Source organism: Hemicordylus capensis, chromosome 2, assembly GCF_027244095.1.
Source record: "Hemicordylus capensis ecotype Gifberg chromosome 2, rHemCap1.1.pri, whole genome shotgun sequence".
Classification (NCBI taxonomy): Eukaryota; Metazoa; Chordata; class Lepidosauria; order Squamata; family Cordylidae; genus Hemicordylus; species Hemicordylus capensis.
This window is the reverse complement of record NC_069658.1, coordinates 323,434,281-323,455,112: the sequence shown is the minus strand read 5'-3', so window position 1 is coordinate 323,455,112 and position 20,832 is coordinate 323,434,281. Positions and strand designations below refer to the sequence as shown.

General features: G+C 44.0%; 1 protein-coding gene across 2 annotated transcripts in view; it reads right to left on the bottom strand.

Annotated features, from left to right (window-relative positions):
• Window positions 1–20,832, bottom strand: part of DCAF1 (DDB1 and CUL4 associated factor 1) — a 92,715-nt gene that overhangs the window by 29,436 nt on the left and 42,447 nt on the right. For both annotated transcript variants that reach the window (XM_053291112.1, XM_053291111.1), the window contains exons 14-22: window positions 9,914–11,174; window positions 9,351–9,549; window positions 7,065–7,147; window positions 6,661–6,745; window positions 4,016–4,249; window positions 2,244–2,337; window positions 1,469–1,573; window positions 1,138–1,211; window positions 787–891 (exon numbers count right to left, since the gene is read on the bottom strand). In XM_053291112.1, coding sequence (XP_053147087.1) covers window positions 787–891; window positions 1,138–1,211; window positions 1,469–1,573; window positions 2,244–2,337; window positions 4,016–4,249; window positions 6,661–6,745; window positions 7,065–7,147; window positions 9,351–9,549; window positions 9,914–11,174 — 2,240 coding nt within the window. The remainder of the gene's footprint in view (window positions 1–786; window positions 892–1,137; window positions 1,212–1,468; window positions 1,574–2,243; window positions 2,338–4,015; window positions 4,250–6,660; window positions 6,746–7,064; window positions 7,148–9,350; window positions 9,550–9,913; window positions 11,175–20,832) is intronic.

Genomic DNA, 20,832 nt, shown 5'->3' with positions numbered 1-20,832 from the left:
TAAGGAAACTGTAGAATTTGTAAGTAGGTGCATATTCTTCTCCATAGTAAGCAAGGATCAAGTCACTACCAAATTGACACTATATTGCCAGAAGCACATACAGTGGTCCCTCGACTTACGAACTACTCGACATGAGTATTTTTCGAGTTACAAACGGCAGTTTTAGATCCGGTTTTAGATGCGGTTTTTTCAACTTACAAATTTTTAGATGGGGTTTCCTCGACTTACGAATTTTACATGCGGTTTCCTTGACTTGCCTGCCTGTTTATTCTTGAAAAGAAATGTTCCTGTGCAGTTTGCAAGCCTTACTGGGGGTCTGGGTCTTTTTTCTAGGCTCCGGAACGCATTAATCCGTTCCCAATGCATTCCTATGGGAAACCGCTTTTCAACTTACGAACTTTTCGACTTACAAATGTGCATTCGGAACGGATTAATTTCGTAAGTAGAGGGACCACTGTACACTGATGTATGCCATGGAAATCTATAACCAACACAAGAAAATGTCTCTTTTCTCATTCACACCCAGAACAAAATTATTGGTTAGGTTGCCTAGTTTAGAGATTTTATGATTAATCCGTCTCATATCTATATAGATTAATAGTTAAAGTCAGGGGGAAGACACCATTATTGTGGGAAAGATCTCTAGCTTTTATGACAAGATCTCAAGCACTCACTCACCAAAACTCAGTTCAAAAGTAGTTTGTGTGTGCCACTTTAACTAAGAACAAGCACACAAACATGACACTGACTTAAAAGCCATCGCCCAAGTGACATTACACTTCTCACCTGGTCTTCCTCCTCATCCTCCTCGTCTTCTGCCAGGCGCTGCCTGCCCACTTCATAGAGCCTGCAAACTGTATCCATGTTCATGGAATCCATGCTTCCTTGGTTCTGCAAAAGGAACCCCGCCACACACACCCAACATAGTGGGTTAGCTTTTAAGCTTTTTTTTTTTTTTAAATGATAGCCAAATATGCTATCATTACTTATGTGCATCAGAACCATCTGCCCAATGGTCTCCATCCCTGTTACATATGTAAATTTTACAAGTGAACAACAGTTTCACTCATTTGAGAAGGGTAAGTCACATAAAATGCCTTATACTTCCATTTCTCTTCATTCAATAGTCACATTTACCTCTATAACTGCCAAATAATAATCTTTTGAGTCCGTACACAGGTCAAAGATGTTCCTTTTCACATCAATAGTGGCTAGAAGAGAACAAACTAGAATCAACAGCAGTCTGCAGTCAACACGTGCCAGTACAGAAGATACTTCAAGTTTTACTGTTATCCTAACAAGAAGCCTTTGAAGATGATGCTGAGCCAAACCTGAGTTCTCAAGGTAAGTTGTAATGAGATCTGCAAGTATTTCCTTATAATTAAATAATTTCAGTAGACTAAACTACAACAACATACAAATATATCTGCCATATATAATTTCAGATATAAGCAACCGCAGTCTTTACCAATTGGTTTGTAGTCTGTTGCGTTGAATGTTCTAAAAGACGACCCAAAGGGGCTCCGCATCCTCTCCTCTAGCAGGTCATCTTCATCATCAGCCTGTAACATAGCTGGATCAAAGAGAACAAGATGCATCAGTAGACAGTTGCCTCTGTTATAAAAACAGGGCAAGGTGGCACAGTAAAAGAGGGCATGCAGCACTGAAACTGAGATGTTTATATGTGGCAGGTTACTCGTAATACACACACAGGCAAGCAGAGGTCCATATTCAGAATATTAATATCAATATCAGTCATAACAAGGTTTTAGTATTTCATCTCAGGATATGATGAATAGTTATGGGTAGATTCTGTCTAGAGTGGTGTTGCTTGAGGGAAAACTGAGTTGTGTGGGGGAGCATGAAAGTAATGTAACACTATGAAATCGGAACAAAACAGGGTGAAAGTAGAAAATGCAGAAAGAAGCAGCAAACAAACATCTCTCACAACAGACAGCTGCCACTCTCTGTTTCTGTATGGCAGCCAAGCAAGGGCTGTTTCCCGTATACCCACTTGTCTGAACTCTACATGGGGACTTTGCTGCTGCTAGCATAAAACCAAGCTGGGAACCCTTCCTTCATGAACCACAGCAAGTCATTTTGGCCATCAAAATTTTGCTTTGTTCTCTCCCATACACATAAGGAGAAAGGAAAGGCGTGGCCCAGATGTCACTGCCAAGTTCCAATACAAAAGACAATTGAAATAACTATGATACTATCAGTGCTACCAACAGGCACCTTACCTCCATACATAACTGTTCCAGTATGGTTGAAAACTACACGGCACTGGTCCAAGGCTGGCACTGTGTGTAGCAAGTGGAAAGTCCGCAGGTCCCACTGGAGAAGGCGTTAATGGAAGATTCCATACAATTGTCTACTCCCGCAATTATTACAATGGTAATCAGGATATTAATAATGCCAAACGTACTATTGGTAGCTGTTACAAAAATGAATGTGGCAATTATCTCCCGAAACTCTTTAGACGTTTCAGCTGGTACAGAACGCAGGAACATAAGAACAGTCCTGCTGGATCAGGCCCAAGATCCATCTAGTCCAGCATCCTGTTTCACACACTGGCCCACCAGATGCTGCTGGAAGCCTACAGGCAGGAGTTGAGGGCACACCCTCTCTCCTGCTGTTATTCCCTGCAACTGGTACTTAGAGGCATCCTACTCTAACTAGTAGCCGATGATAGACCTGTCCTACATAAAGTTATCCACACCCTTCTTAAAGCCATCCAGGTTGTTCGCTGTCACCACATCTTGTGGCAGAGAATTCCACAAGTTGATTATGCGTTGTGTGAAAAAGTACTTCTGTTTGTTGGTCCTAGATTTCCTGGCAATCAATTTCATGGGATGACACCTGGTTCTAGTGTTATGGGAGAGGGAGAAGAATTTCTATCCATTTTCTCCACTCCATGCATGATTTTATAGACCTCTACCATGTCTCCCCGCAGTCATCTTTTTTCTAAACTAAAAAGCCCCAGGTGTTGTAGCCTTGCCTCATAAGAAAGGTGCTCTAGGCCCTTGATCATCTTGGTTGCCCTCTTCTGCACCTTTTCCAGTTCTACCATGTCCTTTTTTAGATGTGGTGACCAGGATTGTATGCAGTATTCCAGGTGTGGCCACACCATCGTTTTGTATAAGGGCATTAGAATATTAGCCGTTTTATTTTCAATCCCCTTCCTAATGATCCCTAGCATGGAATTGGTCTTTTTTTTTTTTTACAGCTGCCGCACACTGAGTCAACACTTTCAACGAGCTGTCCACCACGACCCCAAGGTCACTCTCCTAGTCAGTCACTGACAGCTCAGATCCCATCAGCATATACTTGAAGTTGGGGTTCTTCGTCCCAATGTGCATCACTTTACACTTACCAACACTGAACTGCATTTGCCACTTTGTTGCCCACTCCCCCAATTTGGAGAGATCCTTTTGGAGCTCCTCACAATCCATTTTGGATTTCACTACCCGAAAGAGTTTGGTATCATCTGCAAATCTGGCTACCTCGCTGCTTACCCCTACTTCTAGATCATTGATGAATGAATTAAAATGCACCAGTCCCAGTACAGATCCCTGGGGGACCCCACTTCTTACCTCCCTCCATTGTGAAAACTCTCCATTTATACCTACCTTCTGTTTCCTTTCTTTCAACCAGTTAGCAATCCACACATGTACTCATCAACTTATCCCATGACTGCTAAGTTTCCTCAGGAGTCTTTAATGAGGAACTTTGTTGAAAGCTTTTTGGAAGTCCAGGTATACTGTGTCAACTGGATCACACACTTCACGACACTCTCAAAGAACTTCACCTAACAGGTGTTGGGAGGAGAGCACATATTCAAACTGTGCTGTGCCAGTTCCACTGTTAACCTGCTTGCTTCCAGACCAAGGTTCTGATCTAACCTTTAAATTTTTGCATGGCCTGGGACCCTTATGTTATCCCAGACACTGCAATTATCTACTCATCACTTCATATCTAACTTTTAAAGTCACGGTTGAGACAAAAAGGATACAATTTCAGTGTTGACTATGACTTCCAGCCCATTTGGATGAAACACGCCACTGATGGTCATGTTGAATTTGTCAAACTTGTGTATAGCCTGTGCAGAGCGGACATCCCAAAGGACACCATCGTTTAAGACAAGGTCATCTGTAGGGTTAAAGGTGGCACAGTTCTTCTTGTAGTTGTTGGCAAGGTCTGGGTTAAACAGAGTCAAAAGCTTGTTGCCAGTCTGAATATCATAGATCTTCAAAATTAAAAAGGGGGGGAGGGGGAAAGGTCAGTCAACATCTGCAGAATGTTAGTATCTGCAAAGAAACAAGTATATACAGTAATTTCCAAATAATTTATTGTGGACGATAATCCAGTTTGCCCATCTGTACTCAAGGAAGAACAGCCTCCTTAGCAGTTCATACATTTCATGTTCTGACAACTAGAAATCTTTACAGACGCTACTGTGGTAGAGAAACCTCAAATGCACATTACTGTGTGACATTCATTCTAAGTAAGAAGGCTACTGAGTAACAAGTGTTAGGCATGCTTGTTTGCCAATTTATTAATGAGCAGGTAATTTTTTAGCTTAACTTCTTCTCTTTTTAAAAAGCTATGTTTAGGAGCATATTTTCAGATTCTCAACAGAGGCAGCCTCTTCCTGAAACCCCAAACTGTCAAAGACAAATGGCAAAAATCCCACATGGTTAAAATATCGCTCTTTCTTCCCTAGCCACTATTTTCTCTAAACTTATACAATCCTCTTCAAGAAAGGCTGAAGCATAATAATGTTAGCAGAGATCATTATAATCTCCCCTGTTAAATGACTGGCCATACTAAGTTGTTTTATAAGCACACTGTGACTTAGCAGTCTGTGGAACAAGGCCATGATGCTTCTCTGCTTCGTAAAACACAAAACACACTGCTAATGCTAAATAAATTCTAGCATTGTGATATTGCCATTTGCACATTCTGCTTCTAATGCAGGAAATATTTCTCTTAACTTCTGCAAACTTTATATTAGACAATCAAGGAGGATCTTTCACAAGTGAATTTTGTGGAAACTGAAGTCTTAGAGGCACTCAAAACTGATCAAGCAAGATGCTTCTGGAGTAGTGTAGTTAGTGTGAGGTACAAATTCATGGCTGTTTATCTAGCACACAGAAATTTCCACTAATTTCCAGGAAATACTCTTCATGTTCACGAACTGATCAAGAGCTTAAGCCTACTGTGTTGAAACATGTGCTGGGATGCCCCAGGTTGTTGTGACCTGTTCCAGAAAATGGCTTTAAACTGATATCAGTGATATTGGGTTTATGTAATAAAGAGTTTCCATCGGACACACAGTGGAGAAAGGGTCACAAAATGAATAGTTAGTACTCTTAAAAGCTTTTCACAGATGTATTTCCTCTTAAAATATTCTCATATAGATACCTTATTGGGAAGCAAACCAATTACTCGCTCAGAAATCTGACTTTGTGTCTTTTAACCTTTTCTCAGACTAATTTCATTTAGACTATCCCTGAAATTCTGATTTCCCTTTGGATCTTACGCTGAAGCTAAGAATAAATGTCTTTAGCCTATTGCTTCACAAATAACCAGATCACAAGTGAAGATCAGATTTCCCTCGAAGGCTAGCAGAAGAAACAGCAAGGCAACATAGATAGATGCTTTGTTTAAATGCAAATACATATGGAAATTAACAAAAGGGCAAGGAAAGTTAGAGAGAGCTAATGTCAGTGACATTTTGTGAAAACAAATGTTGTATCAAATCATAAACCTATTCAAATTCTTTCTGACTGCCACCTTCAGTTTGCATCTAACTCTTCTGAATGGGGAAACAAGATTTTATACTGAGCGAAAAATTCTATACAAGTTACTGATTCAGCTTCATTTACCCTGAATTGCAGCCATCATAAAAGAAAATTAATTCTACAGATTCTCTCATTAAAGCCTTCAAAAATGTATTTACTTCAGCTAGTTAAGAAGCAGTTAGTGATCTATAACCAAGTAATTCCCAGGAGAATGAATTGTGGGGAAGATCCCAGAAAATATACCGCATAATGAATGTAGGTTAGGCGCAATACATAACCAGGGAACAAGAAAAGTTGGACCTTAATGAGAACACCTTAAGCCATTTGACACTGATGAGCCAGTAATCAAAAGTCATCCAGTTCAGTCCTATGAAGCTTGTTCCATCAACTGATCCCTTTGCACAGCGTCACACAACTCCCTTGCTGTCATTACTGCTCTCATGGCTAGACTTCTCTTGAGTAATTCCAGAGTCATTCCTTCTCCCTGCCACTTCCCGCAGCCCCCATTTATTCCCCATCACTCTTCTTTCCATTATATACAATGTCTGAGTCCAGAATTTCAATCTGTCAAATTGTTTCAGTATTAACCTTATCCTCTACATCAGGCCTGCTTAATTTAGGCCCCCCAGCTGTTTTTGGACTACAGCCTGCATAATCCCTAGCCACAGTGGTCAATAGCCAGGGATTATGGGAGTTGTAGGCCAACATCTGCGGGAGGGCCGAAGTTGAGCAGTCCTGTCTACATGATGTTTTGAAGCTCTGCCCCCAAAGCAGCTTGCAAACAAGCAGTCTTAACATATCCACATCAAACATATTTCATTCCACATTCAGAGATGCCACAAGTGATACTTACATGGGCTATGTCTCCCTTTGTGCCAATGACCCTGTCCTGAGAGTGCTTGCTGAACTCCACATAGTGGTCATCTGTGAAGGAATGCCTACACAAGAGAACCAAATATTGAACAAACAGCAAAACATCAAAGCAGAGGGTTTTTCTCTCAACAGTCATCCTGTGTACCTTTAAGGTACATCTTTTAACACATTATAAAGTGAAGAGTACTAGTTTCTGAGCTAAGAGGACAAGTTGCCCCTTTCCCTGCCAAAATAACTACCCAGCTGCCAGGGAATTTTTATCATCAGCAGATCGAGCATAAATACATTTCTCTATGTCCATGAAGTTATATCCTTTTTAAAGATTGTATTTTTAATGGCCTCATCCATTCGGGGTATTGACAAGACAGTAAAGGATGTACGCACTTGATTTCAAAGACAGACTTCATCCTCCACAATGCAGAGAGAGGCTGACTCCATGTCGCAGATGTCAATAATAAGGAACCATCCTGTGGTTTAAGGGAAACAGCACAGAAAAGCAAACATGCATTACTGTTATAGATATGAACCGCATATTAGGAGAATACTAGGGATGGGCCTGGACCGGTCCGGAGGCCATTGAAAAGGCCTCCGGACCGGTCCAGACCTGGGTGGTTCGGATTGGGGGTGGGGGGTCGCTTTAAGAGCGGTGGGAGGGTTTACTTACCCCTCCCGCCGCTTTCCCGCTCTGGCGCCCGTAATCTTCAGAGTAATTGGGGCGGCAGGATACCTCCCAGCCGCCCCTTCCCCGCTGCGGCTCTGCAAAGCTCCCAGTAATGCTTTGTGCGCGTGCACATCAGTGACTGGGAGTTTTGCAGAGCCACAGTGGGGAAGGGGTGGCAGGGAGATATCCTGCCGCCCCAATTACTCTACAATTTACGGCGCCACAGCAGAAAGCGGCGGGAGGGGTAAGTAAACCCTCCCGCCGCTCTTAAAGCGACCCCCCACCCCAGTGCCGGATCGCAGTGTGGTGGTTCCGTGCACACCCCTAGAGAATACACCCTGCCATTTTGTTTTGGGAAGAAGGAAAGCTATCCATAAGTTAACTGTGCCACAACACAACATTTTTGACAGACAAGACATAATGCTGCTAACCTAATGTTATTATGCAGATAAATACAATTAGCATGGAATTATTGGGTGAAGCAGCCATTACAAATCAACTATCCTGAGCAAAGCTTCAAAATAATTTGAAGTGGCAAGGGAGGGTGAGGTTTCTACAATGATCAGATTAGAACTTTGGTAACTATGCGTTAAAAAATGCATCATTAGACCAGTTAACTATGATTAGAAGATACAGAAGATGAGAAGTCCCTATGGACTTGCAAAGAGGGATGGATTCTTATAACCAGACTTGTTTTTCATCTTGCACTTAAACTTTCATCTCAAAAAAGGTTTCCTTCCATATCTTTCCCCCACTGATAAACACACATTACACATTCTTCTGCAATACAACCCTTTCCAAAATACAGATTATTCTTTATCTATGCACATTCCCAATTCATCTTTCTTCTGCTACCCTTAGGAGTTAACCATGCTGAGTAAGTTAACAAGTTGCAGTTGGTCCCTTTCCCACAATATCTATATATCTATATACTTATTTCTTTAAGATGAGCCATTCATAGGGAGGTGGGAGAAAGGAGGCGATTGGCTGACAGAGTGGGGGGAGGAAAGGAGGCGATTGGCTGGCAGAGGAGGGGGGAGGTGATAGGCTGACAGTGCGTGAGAGTTCGGAAAGTGAGAAGGCAGCAGCCGGAGAGGAGTGCAGGTGGCTGCTTCAGAAAGTCAGGGAGTTTGCCGGCTGGGGTCGTGAAGCAGGTAGTTTGGGGACTGGGGACGGAGTCTGTGGAGGGCCAGGGAATTCGGCCAGGGAATTCAGCAGAGGGGGGCGGGGGGCAGTCCACCACCTCAAAACGCGCCCGGGAGCTTGAGGGCGCTGCGGAAAGCGGTTGGGTGGCAGGGAGCCCGTTGTTAGTGCCCGCCTGCCACAGCCACCGTCGGGGGGGCGCAAGCGAGCTGGGGGGGCATGAGCGACCTGGGGGGGATGCCACAGGCTCTGTGCGGATCACCTAGTATTACTTATAGAATATAGCGATACATATTGGAAATCTGGAGACTTGTGTCAAACTAAAGAAAGCAATGAGCAAGGAAGCCACTTATACCAGTGTTTCTCAATCACCAGTGTGTAGACCAGTGATGGTCCTTGGAAGCACAGTCAGCTGATTAACATCAGTATCTGAAAGCAGCCATCCAGTCCCTGGCATCAAAAAGTTGGGAAAAACAGACGTATATTGTTCAATTACAATAAACGCAAACCAAAACATCTGGCCTAAAGATGCAACCCTATACACACTCACAATGGAGAACGTCCCACTGAAATCAGCAGGAATTGTTTTCAAGCAAACATGGATAGGATTGTGCTGTGTTGTTATGCTACTATCTCATTTAACTGGATGTAAAATAATGAACAAATCCATCATAAGTAGAGGGGAACATTAAGCATGGCTGGTATATAAAGAGGAGAGGTTCTATTTTGTTTTAGTCCAGATTTTCTCCTCGTTCCTAGGCGAACTCTGCTTCTTCTTAGGGAGTGTAACAAAAACTCTGTGGCATTCAGAAACACCTGAAAAGGAACCCATGGTGCCATATTAATATTCTGGATGCTTTCCTTACCCTGGATGTCTCAAGGTGTGTGATGGCAGAGTTGTGGCAATCATAGCTGGCCTCCTCCTGCCCACTGAAAACATTGTAGAGTTTCAGCTGTCCTGTGCAGGTGCCGAGCATCAGGAATCGTTCTCGTGCAGAGAACGCACAACATGTAAAACCACTTTCATCTTCATTTGCTTCCCGGAACACAGAAATTGGACGGAACCTGGGAAATGAAAGAGCAACTGAGTGAGAGAGTGTGAACTAAGTGAGTGTAAGCAAAGACGAAACATAGATGGAGATTGAAAACTGTTCTGAGAGCTTGCTAGGATATATGTCTTAGTTTCAGCTTTCTTCTTAATAGGAGATAAGTTTCCAAACAATGCTTCAAACATGGAAGATGCTGAAGATAGCTATCAGTAGAGGAAAAAATGAGGAACGACATATGAAAGTTTTCCTAGCAGTCACCATGAAATCATAGGTTTTGTTCAAACTGCAGATGGGTACCTGAGTCCACTTGCGTACCAGCTTTTTTTTAAGATGGGTTGGCAAAAAGGACCATAGGAATTCAGAAAAACCATCTTCCTTACCTGCTGAATATAAGGTGTCTATCAAAGCATCCACCATCCACCCCGCCATACTTTGGAAAAGCTGCCCTGCGGGTCAGCCGCGAGGTAAAGTTAGTTGGCGCTTGGCGCCTCTGTTTTGGTTCAGGACACTGGTGGGGTGTAAAAAGAGAGAAAGGGGGGCAAGTGGCCACAGGGTTTTTGCAGCGAGCATGCTGCTCCCTAAGGTATTCTGTGATTATACTGTCCAGCGTGGGAGGGGAAGGGAGGTGCCGGTCCAGCTGTTTTTTGATAGCTGGGCTCTGGCTGTAGGCGCCATGGTCTGATTTTTGCCGCAGCACTCTGATTTTCCTGCCATTGCAGGGAGATGGCCTCTCTCGGATGAAGCTAATCCTGCCAATCACAGGCGAGCTGCTGGCCTGAGACGGGCCTGGGAGTGCAAGTGAGCTCTGGGAGGCAGTCTGTTTGGGCTGGGCATGGACAGAAGCAGCACTGGGGCCTACAGAAGGATGGCTAGTCAACCGGGCTGAAATGCCGTTTGCTATACGAGGGGTACGAGGCAGAGACACAGGAGAGGCAGTGGCAGCAAGAGGAGTGAAGGCAGAGGAATGAGATGCTGCTGTCATGGGCAGATCTGCCTCCTTCGTTAGGATGGTGGCTGTTTCTCCTAGCCCTTTTGAGATAAGATGGTTCCTGATCAGGAGGAGCAGCTCCTTCTCGGGAAACGAAATCCTTGACTGAGCCACCACATCCGCTTTCTGCAGCCGTGCCAGAGAGACGTCTGTGCCCATCAGCAAAGGTTTTCCTGAGACACGCTCAATCAGCTCAGCCGCATACTTGCAGAATTTCACATGCTCACTGCGCTTGTCCTGAAGCACAGGTTCCTTCATCAGCTGCTGGATCTGGCAGCTGCTGAAGAGGGGCAGTTTGCTGATGATTTGCCGAACTGTACTGCTACGCGACAACCCAACCAAGGCTTTGCAGGCCAAGGCTCGGATCTGGTCTGCATCCGTGATGGGCATTTTTACAGACAGCAGCGATAACAGCACTTTGATGCCATTGTTGGACTGCACCACATCCCACATCTTGGCCAGGGTGTGCTCACTGCTCCGGACTGCTTGTGGGAGCTTCCGTCGAGGGGTGCCAGAGATGAATTTGCCAATGCTGGAGATGCGATTGTCTGGGCCACACACACAGTTAATGATGATCTGAAGGGCTGATTTCTGGATCTCTGCATCGTGAATGAAAAATTCACCTTCAGCAACTCCAAGGATGATGCTGATGCCTAATAAAAAAAGAAAGCATTTTCATTTCATTATTCACCTCTTCAAGCATAACACAAATTTGTCTAAAAGGGAAGAGGGGCCAGTTTTTGCATTATAGGAATGGCATGGCTGTTGCTCTCCTGTGGATCCATCACAGGCTTGGTCCAGAAAGAACAATCTCATAGGAGGGGCTAACAAGTTGACTATGTCCCACACCAGCATTACACACTCATCACTCAGAGGGTAATCAGACTGTCAGCCCTCATGTGTAATCTCCCTCATTTTAACATCACCTAAACAGTGCACATTGGAGCCGTAGGAAAGCAGCAACCACGCCACTTCTATAAAGAACAAAGACACAACAGAGATCTCATTCTCTCATAACCCTCTTAATAATGTCAAAACCTAATAGTGCTGCACTGTATTAATTCATATAAAGTACCCAGCAATAAGCCCAGCACAGTTTACTACATATTTTACATTGTTAATTTTCAGCTAGGAAGTCCAGAGGAACGAAGGTATCACCATGGAGGCTGAAAGAGGAATTTATGTTGTGTCACCTTTGCATAAATTTGATATTGCATAAAGATTAACACAGAAAGGATGAAGGATGCCTTAAAGAAGATCAAACCAGGACCTCAACAATGAACCAGTTTTTAAAAAAAAAATATATAGAATTCAGTATTGTATTTAATAGAAGACTTCCATCACTTTTTCTTCTGTTTAAAATGCTCTGGAGTTAAAACGAATGAATCACTCAAGTATGCAATAAAAGAATAAAGAAGATCCTATCCATGCTTCACCATGCTTGGCATTCATTGCCCTGTTATCTGAAGCACAGCAAGTGGATGGAGCTAATTAATAAACAGGTTGCTCACTTGTAACCTTTGATGATCCGGTATTATTCACAACGTGGGCTTTGCACCTGCGTAGGAGGATTTCAAGATCCTTATAGTGCTCTGAAGCTCCGTTCTTTGCACACAGAGCACACTCGGTATCTTCGGCAGCAGAGTACTTTCCAGCTCAGTTCCTGAATGGCCGCTGTGCAGAAAGAACTTCATGAAACAAAACAGGTAAGTGTAATAGGTACATCCGAAAAGTGGGAAGGCTGGGTGGGTCTTGTGAATGATACTGGATCACCAAAAGATCAAAAATTACAGGTGAACAACTTGTTTATCTTAATGGTGATCCGGTATCCTTCACAATGTGGGCAATTAGTGAGCTCTCCCCCAAATCAGGTTGGTCTCGGGATGAGGAGTTACAGAACTTTCTTTAGTACAGCTCACCGAAAACTCACCTCAGCTGCAGAACAGATATTTAAAGTTGGCTTTCAGCAGTGTTGTTCTGGGTTGCGAGGAGTATGATTCAGGCTCCTTTCAATTTGATCTAGTCCCCGGAGACTATGTTTAACTGTAATGCTTTTAATGGGTCCTTTGAGGACAAAAATCTCCTATATTCGGGCCGACTTGGACTCCACTGTTTCTGCAGTATTAGATTGGATCAGTTTCAATCTGTGATGCCTGAAGATGTAGACAAGCTGCTTGAGGCGGTGCGTCCTACCACTTGTTGTCTGGATCCTTGCCCAACTTGGCTGCTTCTATCTAGCAGGGAAATTGTTGGAGATGGCCTAGTTACTATCATTAACTCATCACTGAAGGAGGATAGGATGCCTCCTTGTTTGAAGGAGGCAATGATTAGATCGCTTATTAAGAAGCCTTCCCTAGATCCTTCAGTGATGGATAGTTATAGGCCGGTCTTCAATCTCCCTTAGTTGGGCAAGGTGATTGACAGAGTGGTGGCTAAACAGCTCCAGGCAGTTTTGGAGGGAACTGATTATCTAGAACCATTTCAGACTGGCTTTAGAGCAGGCTATGGAATTGATACGGCCATGGTCGGCCTGATGGATGACCTTTACCAGAGACTCTGCAACTCTGTTGGTTATTTTGGATCTCTTGGTGGTGTCTGATGCCATCGACCGTGGTATTCTTCTGGATCGCCTGGGGGAGTTGGAGATAGGGGACACTGCTTTGCAGTGGTTCCGCTCCTATCTCTCAGGCAGATTCCAGATGGTGGAGCTTGGTTGCTCTTCAAAACAGGAACTATTATATGGAGTCCCTCAGGGCTACATTCTGTCACCAATGCTTTTTAACATCTACATGAAACCGCTGGGTGAGACCATCAGGAGATTTGGTGCAGGGTGTTATCAGTATGTTGATGACACCCAAATCTATTGTTCCTTATGATCATCATGAAATGCCATTCATTCCCTAAATGCCGGCCTACAGGCAGAAGTGGGCTGGATGAGGGACAACAAATTGAAGCTGAATCCAAGCAAGACTGAGGTACTCATTGTGGGAGATCGGAATTTGAGGGATGAACTAGATCTTCCTGTGCTGGATGGGGTTACACTCCGCCAGAAGGAACAGGTACGCAGCCTGGAGGTGTTCTTGGATCCAGCCTTCTCCCTGGTATCCCAGGTGGCCAGGAGAGCTTTTTATCAACTTCAGTTGATTTGAAGTTCTCTCCATTCCTTGAAGACAACGATCTCAAAACAGTGGTGCATCAGCTGCTAACCTCCAGGTTGGACTACTGCAATGTGCTGTACATGGAACTGCCTTTGTACGTAGTTCAGAAACTTCATTTAGTCCAAAATGTGGCAGCCAGACTGGTCTCCGGGGGAAACTAGAAAGAACATATTATGCCTGTTCTCAAGCAGTTGAATTGGCTGCCAATATGTTTCTGGGTAAAATAAATTTCATATGCTAGCAAAATAATGCTCAAGCTTATCCAACGCAGATTAGAGCCCTACGTGGAAAGGGAAATGCCAAAGCCTTCGATTGTGTGCACCATGTCAAGTTGTGGAATATCCTTAGGAAAATGGGTGTCCCAGAACACCTCATTGTTCCCATGAGAAACCTATACACAGGACAGAAAGCCACAGTCCAGACAGAACATGGTGGAACAAACTGGTTCCAGATCGGCAAAGCAGTAAGACAAGGCTGTATACTTTCTCCTTCTTTATTCAATTTATATGCTGAACATATACTGAGAGAAGCTGGATTGGAAGAAGATGAGTGTGGTTTTAAAGTTGAAGGAAGAAACTTCAATAACCTGCACTAGGCTGATGACACCACTCTGATAGCTGAGAATGCAGATGATCTGCAAGTAATGAAAGTCAAGGAGCACAGTAAAAAAAATGGGACTACAACTAAATGTAAAGAAGACTAAACTAATGACAATGGGTACAGCAACCAGCCTCAGAACTGACAATGAAGACACTGAAGGGGTGGATAGCTTCTGCCTTTTAGGATCAACTGTCAACTGTAAAGGATCCAGCAGTCAAGAAATACGCCGCAGACTAGCACTTGGTAGGGTTGCAATGAAGGCCTTGGAAAGGATATTTAGATGCTGTGACGTGTCTACAACTACAGAGATTAGAATCGTTCGGACAGTGGTTTTCCCCGTGATACTCTATGGATGTGAAAGCTGGACTATGAAGAAGCAAGATAGAAAAAGCGTTGATGCTTTTGAACTCTGGTGCTGGAGAAGACCAGAAGAAGGATACCATGGACAGCCAGGAAAACAAACAAATGGATCATAGAACAAATCAATCCAGAATTTTCACTTGAGGCACAAATGACCAGGCTCACACTATCAAGATTGCTTTGATCTCAAGCCCAGGCAGAAGAGATTATAGAGGCATATGGCCCGAGGCTACTGGAGCCCAGAGAGCAGCTGCCAGCCACTTGGGAGAGGAGGGTGCAGGCTTGTGCGCACTCTCTCCACAGCCCCCCACCTTTGGCAACTGTTGCCAAAGCCAGTATAAAACTTTAGGAGAAACCAGAAGCAGAGGGTCACAGGAGTGCTGAGGAGGAGAGGGAACAAGATGGAGAGAGCGCATATTATGTACATGTATGTTTTGATTCTGTTTTAATCTGTGCTGTTTATATTGTAAGCCACCCAGAGACATAAGTTTTGGCTAGTATATAGATTTTGTTAAATAAACAAAGTGTTTTCAGGGCAGTGTTCCCTCTCATTTTTTTCATCAGTGAGCAGAATGAGTTTTGTTCTGGGTGGCAGCATCAAGGCAGAGTGCGTGATCATGGGCATTATGATGTGCCACTATAGATACAACACACACACCATACATATGGAAGGAAAGAAATGTATTTTAAAATCATATTCTATTTATAAAATTGGATTTTTACTTTTTTCTGTTTCACATTTAAGTATAATAAAAACAAGGCAGAATCTAAAACAAGGCCTAGATTTACAGTTTGAAATAGTTTTAAAACATTCAACACAAAGTTAAAATATTTAAAAACTATTACAAACTGTAAATCTAGCCTGTGTGAAAACATGTGTCTTAACTGCCTTTTTAAAGCTATCAGAGATGGGGAGCCTCTTATTTCAACAGAGAGCACATTCCAAAGCCTCAAGGCAGCCATGGAGAAGACCCATCCCTGAGCAGCCATCAGACAAGCCAGTGGCAACTCTATACGAACCACTCCAGATGATCTCAAAGAGCGGTGGGTGTCATGGCAAAGACAACATTCTCTTAAATACCCAGGGCCTAAGCCATTTGGTAGGAAGGTGGGATCAGAGCATGTAACTTTATTGGGGGGAAACACGGTAATGGAACATCACCAGGAGCAGGGAGATTGCTGGAGGGCCTGGTCGAGATCGTAAATGCTTCTCTGAGGGAAGATGAGATGCCTCCTTATTTAAAGGCAGCAATTATTAGACCTCTTTTAAAGAAACTTACACTTGATCCCTCAGGCAATGATAGGCCAGTCTCCTGTAGTTGGCCAAGGTGATAGAGGTGGTCTCAACTCCAGGCAATCTTGGATGAAACAGATTATCTAGACCCATTTCAAACTGGATTTCAGGCAGGTTATGGGGTGGAGACTGCCTTGGTTGGCCTGATGGATGATCTCCAAAGGGGAATTGACCAAGGAAGTGTGACTCTGTTGGTCCTTTTGGATCTCTCAGCAACTTCCGATATCATCGACCATGATATCCATCTGGATCACCTGGGGGGACTGGGTGTAGGAGGCACTGTTTTGCAGTGATTCCGCTCATACCTCTTGGACAGATTTCAGAGGGTGTTACTTGGAGACTACTGCTCTATGAAGTGAGAGCTTTCGTATGGTGTTTCTCAGGGATCCATCTTGTCTTCAATGCTTTTTAACATCTACATGAAACCACTGGGAGAGATCATCAGGGGATTTGGTGCAGAGTGTTATCAGTATGCTGATGACACTCAGATCTATTTATCCATGTCAGCTTCATCAAGCAACGGCATAACTTCCCTAAATGCCTGCCTCAAGGCAGTAATGGGCTGGATGAGAGATAACCAACTGAGGCTGAATCCAAACAAGCCTGAAGTGCTCAATGTAGGAAGCATCAGTTTGGGAAATGGGATAGATCTGCCTGTGCTGGATGGGATTACACTCCCAGAAGGAACAGGTTCATTGTTTGGGAATACTTCTGGACCCAACCCTCTCTCAGATACCTCAGATGAAGGTGGTGGCCATGAGTTCTTTCTATCAGCTTCGGCTGGCTTACCAACTGCACCCTTTCCTGGAAGCGAGTAACCTTAAGACAGTGGTGCACATGCAGGTAACCTCCAGGCTTGACTATTGAAATGCACTCTACGTGGGGCTACCTATGTACGTAGTCCGGAACCTGCAACTGGTGCAGAATGCTGCTGCCAGATTAGTCTCAGCTTGGTCTCCTGAAGAGACCAATTCATTCCAGTTTTAGAAGAACTACACTGGCTACCTTTCCAGGCAAAACACAAAGTGCTGGTTATTACCTATGAAGTCCTTAATGGCTTGAGCCCAGGGTAAGAGAAAGCCTTCTTTATTAGGAACCTCGCCACCGATTAAGATCTCCGGGGGTGGGGTGGGGGGTTGTCTGAGGGTGCCACCAGTACGTCTGGTGGCGACTCAAAAGGAGAGCCTTTTCTGCAGTTGCCCCAGAGCTGTGGAATGCACTTCCTGCTAAGATTAGAATTGCTCCATTCCTGTTGACATTTAGGAAACATCTCTTAGAGACACATCTCTTCAATCAAGCTTTTTATCTATTTGATCATTTTAATAGGTATTTTGATCTTTTATAGGTTTTAATTGTTATAATTGCTTGGTTTGCTTTATTGTTGTAAACCACCTAGTTCACTAAACCTCCTAGTGGTAGTCATTGCTATCAGGAAAGCTGTCTTGAAGGTAAGCAGCTTAATAGGGGCCAAGGATAATGGTTTAAAAGGTGCCTTTGTAAGGATGGAGAGCACCCAAGGAGAGATTCCAAGGTTCAACTGGTTTCTTAACTGGGGGGTGGGGGAGATTGTTGAGCCCTTTTAGAAACCTTGTGCAGTCTGGGTGGGAATGAAAGGTTTTTAAGTCCTATCCTTTATACACTGCAGAGAGGGCTGACATATGGACCTTGATAGGCAAATTGGAAAGGCCAATATGTTTTAGAGGGGGCAAATACATGAGGACTTGATGTACAGAGGTGGTTTAAAGCCTTTAGACAGCATAGATTGTAAATCTTTTCCATTTACAGGAGCAATTGCATCTGGTCAAGGCTTTCCACTCACGGAGCAAGATTCAGTCTAGAAGTTCAGCCTCCAGATTGTCATGTTCAACATTCAGATGCTGTGATGGAGCACCTGGCCCTCGTCCTGTGAGAGTAGGTCGGGGCACTGGTAGAGGCCTTAAGACAGTCATAAGATGGGAAACCAAGGCTGTCTCACCCACCATGGCATTTGGTTTTGTGTTGTAAGATTTTGCTGAGGACACATGACGAGAGTGGGAAGAGGGAGTAGAGATATGTGTTCCAGGGGAATTGGAAGGCATCCCCTAGAGATCCCTTGCCCACTGCTGCTCTTGAGCAGGAGAGGGAGCATTTCCTGTTGCACTGAGTCACAAAGAGGTCCACTTGGGGAGTCTTAATCCACTTGGGGAGTCTGATCTTAAGAAAAGATCAGAGAGTATGTTGTGGTTGATCTCCCATTCATGTTGGCAGGACAGATCTGTTTCCCTACTGAGATTGTCTGCCAAGACATTGTTGCCACCTTTTATGTGAAAAGCTATTGGGTAGACATGGTGGTTTATTGACCAATCCCAAAGTTGAATGGAAAGGCTGCAGAGTGATCTGGAAGCTGTGCCACTCTGGTGGTTGCTGTATGTGATAGTAGTAATGTTGTCTAGTAGGACCTAGACCTTTTTGCAGTGCAGAACTGGTAGGAAGGACTTGAGAACCAAGAGAACAGCCAAGAGTTCTAGAAAGTTTATATGGTGACTGTTCATGGTTCCAGAGGCCCTGCACATGAAGTCCTGTGCAATGAGCACCCCATCTCTTTAGAGAGACACCTGTGGTAACAGTCAGTGTGGGAATAGGAGGCTGAAACAGTATGCCCATTGTTAGATTCCCTGGAAGAGTCCACCAGAGCATGGAGTCCCAAATCGCTTGTGGTAACCGACATTGCAGCCACTGGCAGCCCACATTTGGTCTGAATTTTGAAAGGAACCACAACTAGAGGTGCTGAAAACATAGTTTGGCATAATCAACAGTCATGGTGCAAGATGCCATCAGACCCAAGAGGCATTGGATGGACTGCACCTCATGGGTGGGACTGGACCTGAAGGATTGGATCATATGTGCAATGGAGAGTAGTCTCTGCTCGTAGAAAGGCTCACTTTACATTTGTGTCCAAGATGGCACCTATGCAAGTCAGATGTCTGGGGCACAAGGGATGACTTTTTCCCCAATCTACCTGCATGCCCAGATTCTACAGGAGAGTGAGCACCGCTTGGATGCGATTAGTGAGTAGCGTTTCATCCGAAGAAGTGAAGAGTCAGTTCTCCAGGTACACAAAGATAAAGATGCTTTCTGTTCTCAATTATGGTGCTCACACATTCTGTGAAGACGCATGGGGCTGTAGAGAGTCTAAATGGGAGAACCATATACTGGTAATCTAGGTCCCCAACGGCCAAATTCCCATATGAAAGTAGGCATCTTTGAGGTCTTGCTTAGTAAGGCTCTCTTCCTCTGCTAGGAGGGGGGGAGCTGTTGCAGAGTGAGCATTCAAAAAATTGGGTGTGTGAATGAAATTGTTGAGGAGACAGAGATCCAGTACAGGTTGAAGACAGTCTCGCTTTAGAACTTTGATTACTTGGAATAGAACCTTGCCCATTGTTTTTTCTTTGGTTGAGGTACAGGAGGAGGATTCGGGGGACATTTGAAAGATTGATCTGCACCTGCAGGAGAGATGGCTGACCCTGAGAAGCGGTTCTCAGGTTGTTTTAGTTTCCAAAGCCTGAATTCTTCATAGTCATAGTCATCCTTTATTAAGCCCATTACTGTATTAGTACCATGGTTTGGACTGTATTGGTACCATGGTTTGTCAAACCTCCTAAACTTCTGAGGCTGGTATTGCTGAGTTGAAGAAGAGGTGAAGGTTTTAGCAGTAAACTTAGATCCCGCCCCCATTCACTCCATAGTCTCATCTGTTTGAGAACTAAACAGATTGTCCCCATCGAAAGGGAAGTCTTCAGTTTTGTGTCTCATGTCCTGCTGCAGGGAGGAATAATGGAGCTATGCATGTCGCCTTAAGAAAATGTTGCTAGCCAAAGTGCGGAATTCCATTTCCATAAAATGCTTCGCAGTGCTAAGATTCTTGCGTGTAATGTCTGCAGACTTTGCCAGCATAAATATGAATGTTTTTTGGACAGAGTCAGGGGCAACTTTGAGGTCATCTTTAAAGCCCTTCTAAACAGAATAGTGGAACTTGGTCATGCAGGCCATACAATCAACCATAGCCTGAGATGAGGAAGAATAGATCTTCAAGCCAAAGAAGTCCAGCTTTCTGCCCTCTATGTCGACAGGGGCAGAATGTTTCCAGCCTGATTTACTACTCATCACACAATCTATAACTAGGGAGTTCGGAGAATGCTTAAAGAGAAATTTGCAGTCATCCTCCTGTATACAGCAGAAATTTGACAGATGCCTGGAGGTAGACTAAGAGGAAGACGGAGCTTTCCACACCGACTTAGAGTGGATCAGGACTGGTAGCATGGAGAGTGCTGCAGGGCAAGAAGCCATGGTAGAAGCAACAAATTAATGGGGTCCTTGACTTCTTGGATAGTTCCAAGTCAAGGATCTTTGCCATCTTGGCAATCTGAATTCACTAAAATTTAGTTTCCTCAGTTGGAGAGCTGGATGGATGATAGGGATATTGTCATCTGAAGAGGGGTCAGATGGGTTTCTAGTATGCATGGAATCATTGTCAGATTCCAATGAAGAGATTTAGTCATCAGGAGAAGCTTGTCTGTCTGATAAAGGAACTGTCTCCAAGGGGGTCATTGGAGAAGAAGGTCATTTATCAGGAGAAACAGAGAGAGTCAATTCAATGGGCCTTGGCACAGGAGATTGTGGCATAGGTTCTTCATAGTCATAAGAAAAGATGACTTTTCTTATGTTAGGCATGTAAGGAGGATCTTTAAATCTCCCCATCCTTCTGATGAACCCTGGGTTCAGGGCTCCAGGTGAGCTCCAGTAGTCCAGCTTTATCCGGTATGAAAAGTAGGTAGGAAGTGAAAAGTTGAGTCTTTCTTCCCATAGTGGATTTGGTAAGTTGGGGAGCAACGCAGAGTTGCTCAAGCTGGAGAAGCAGAA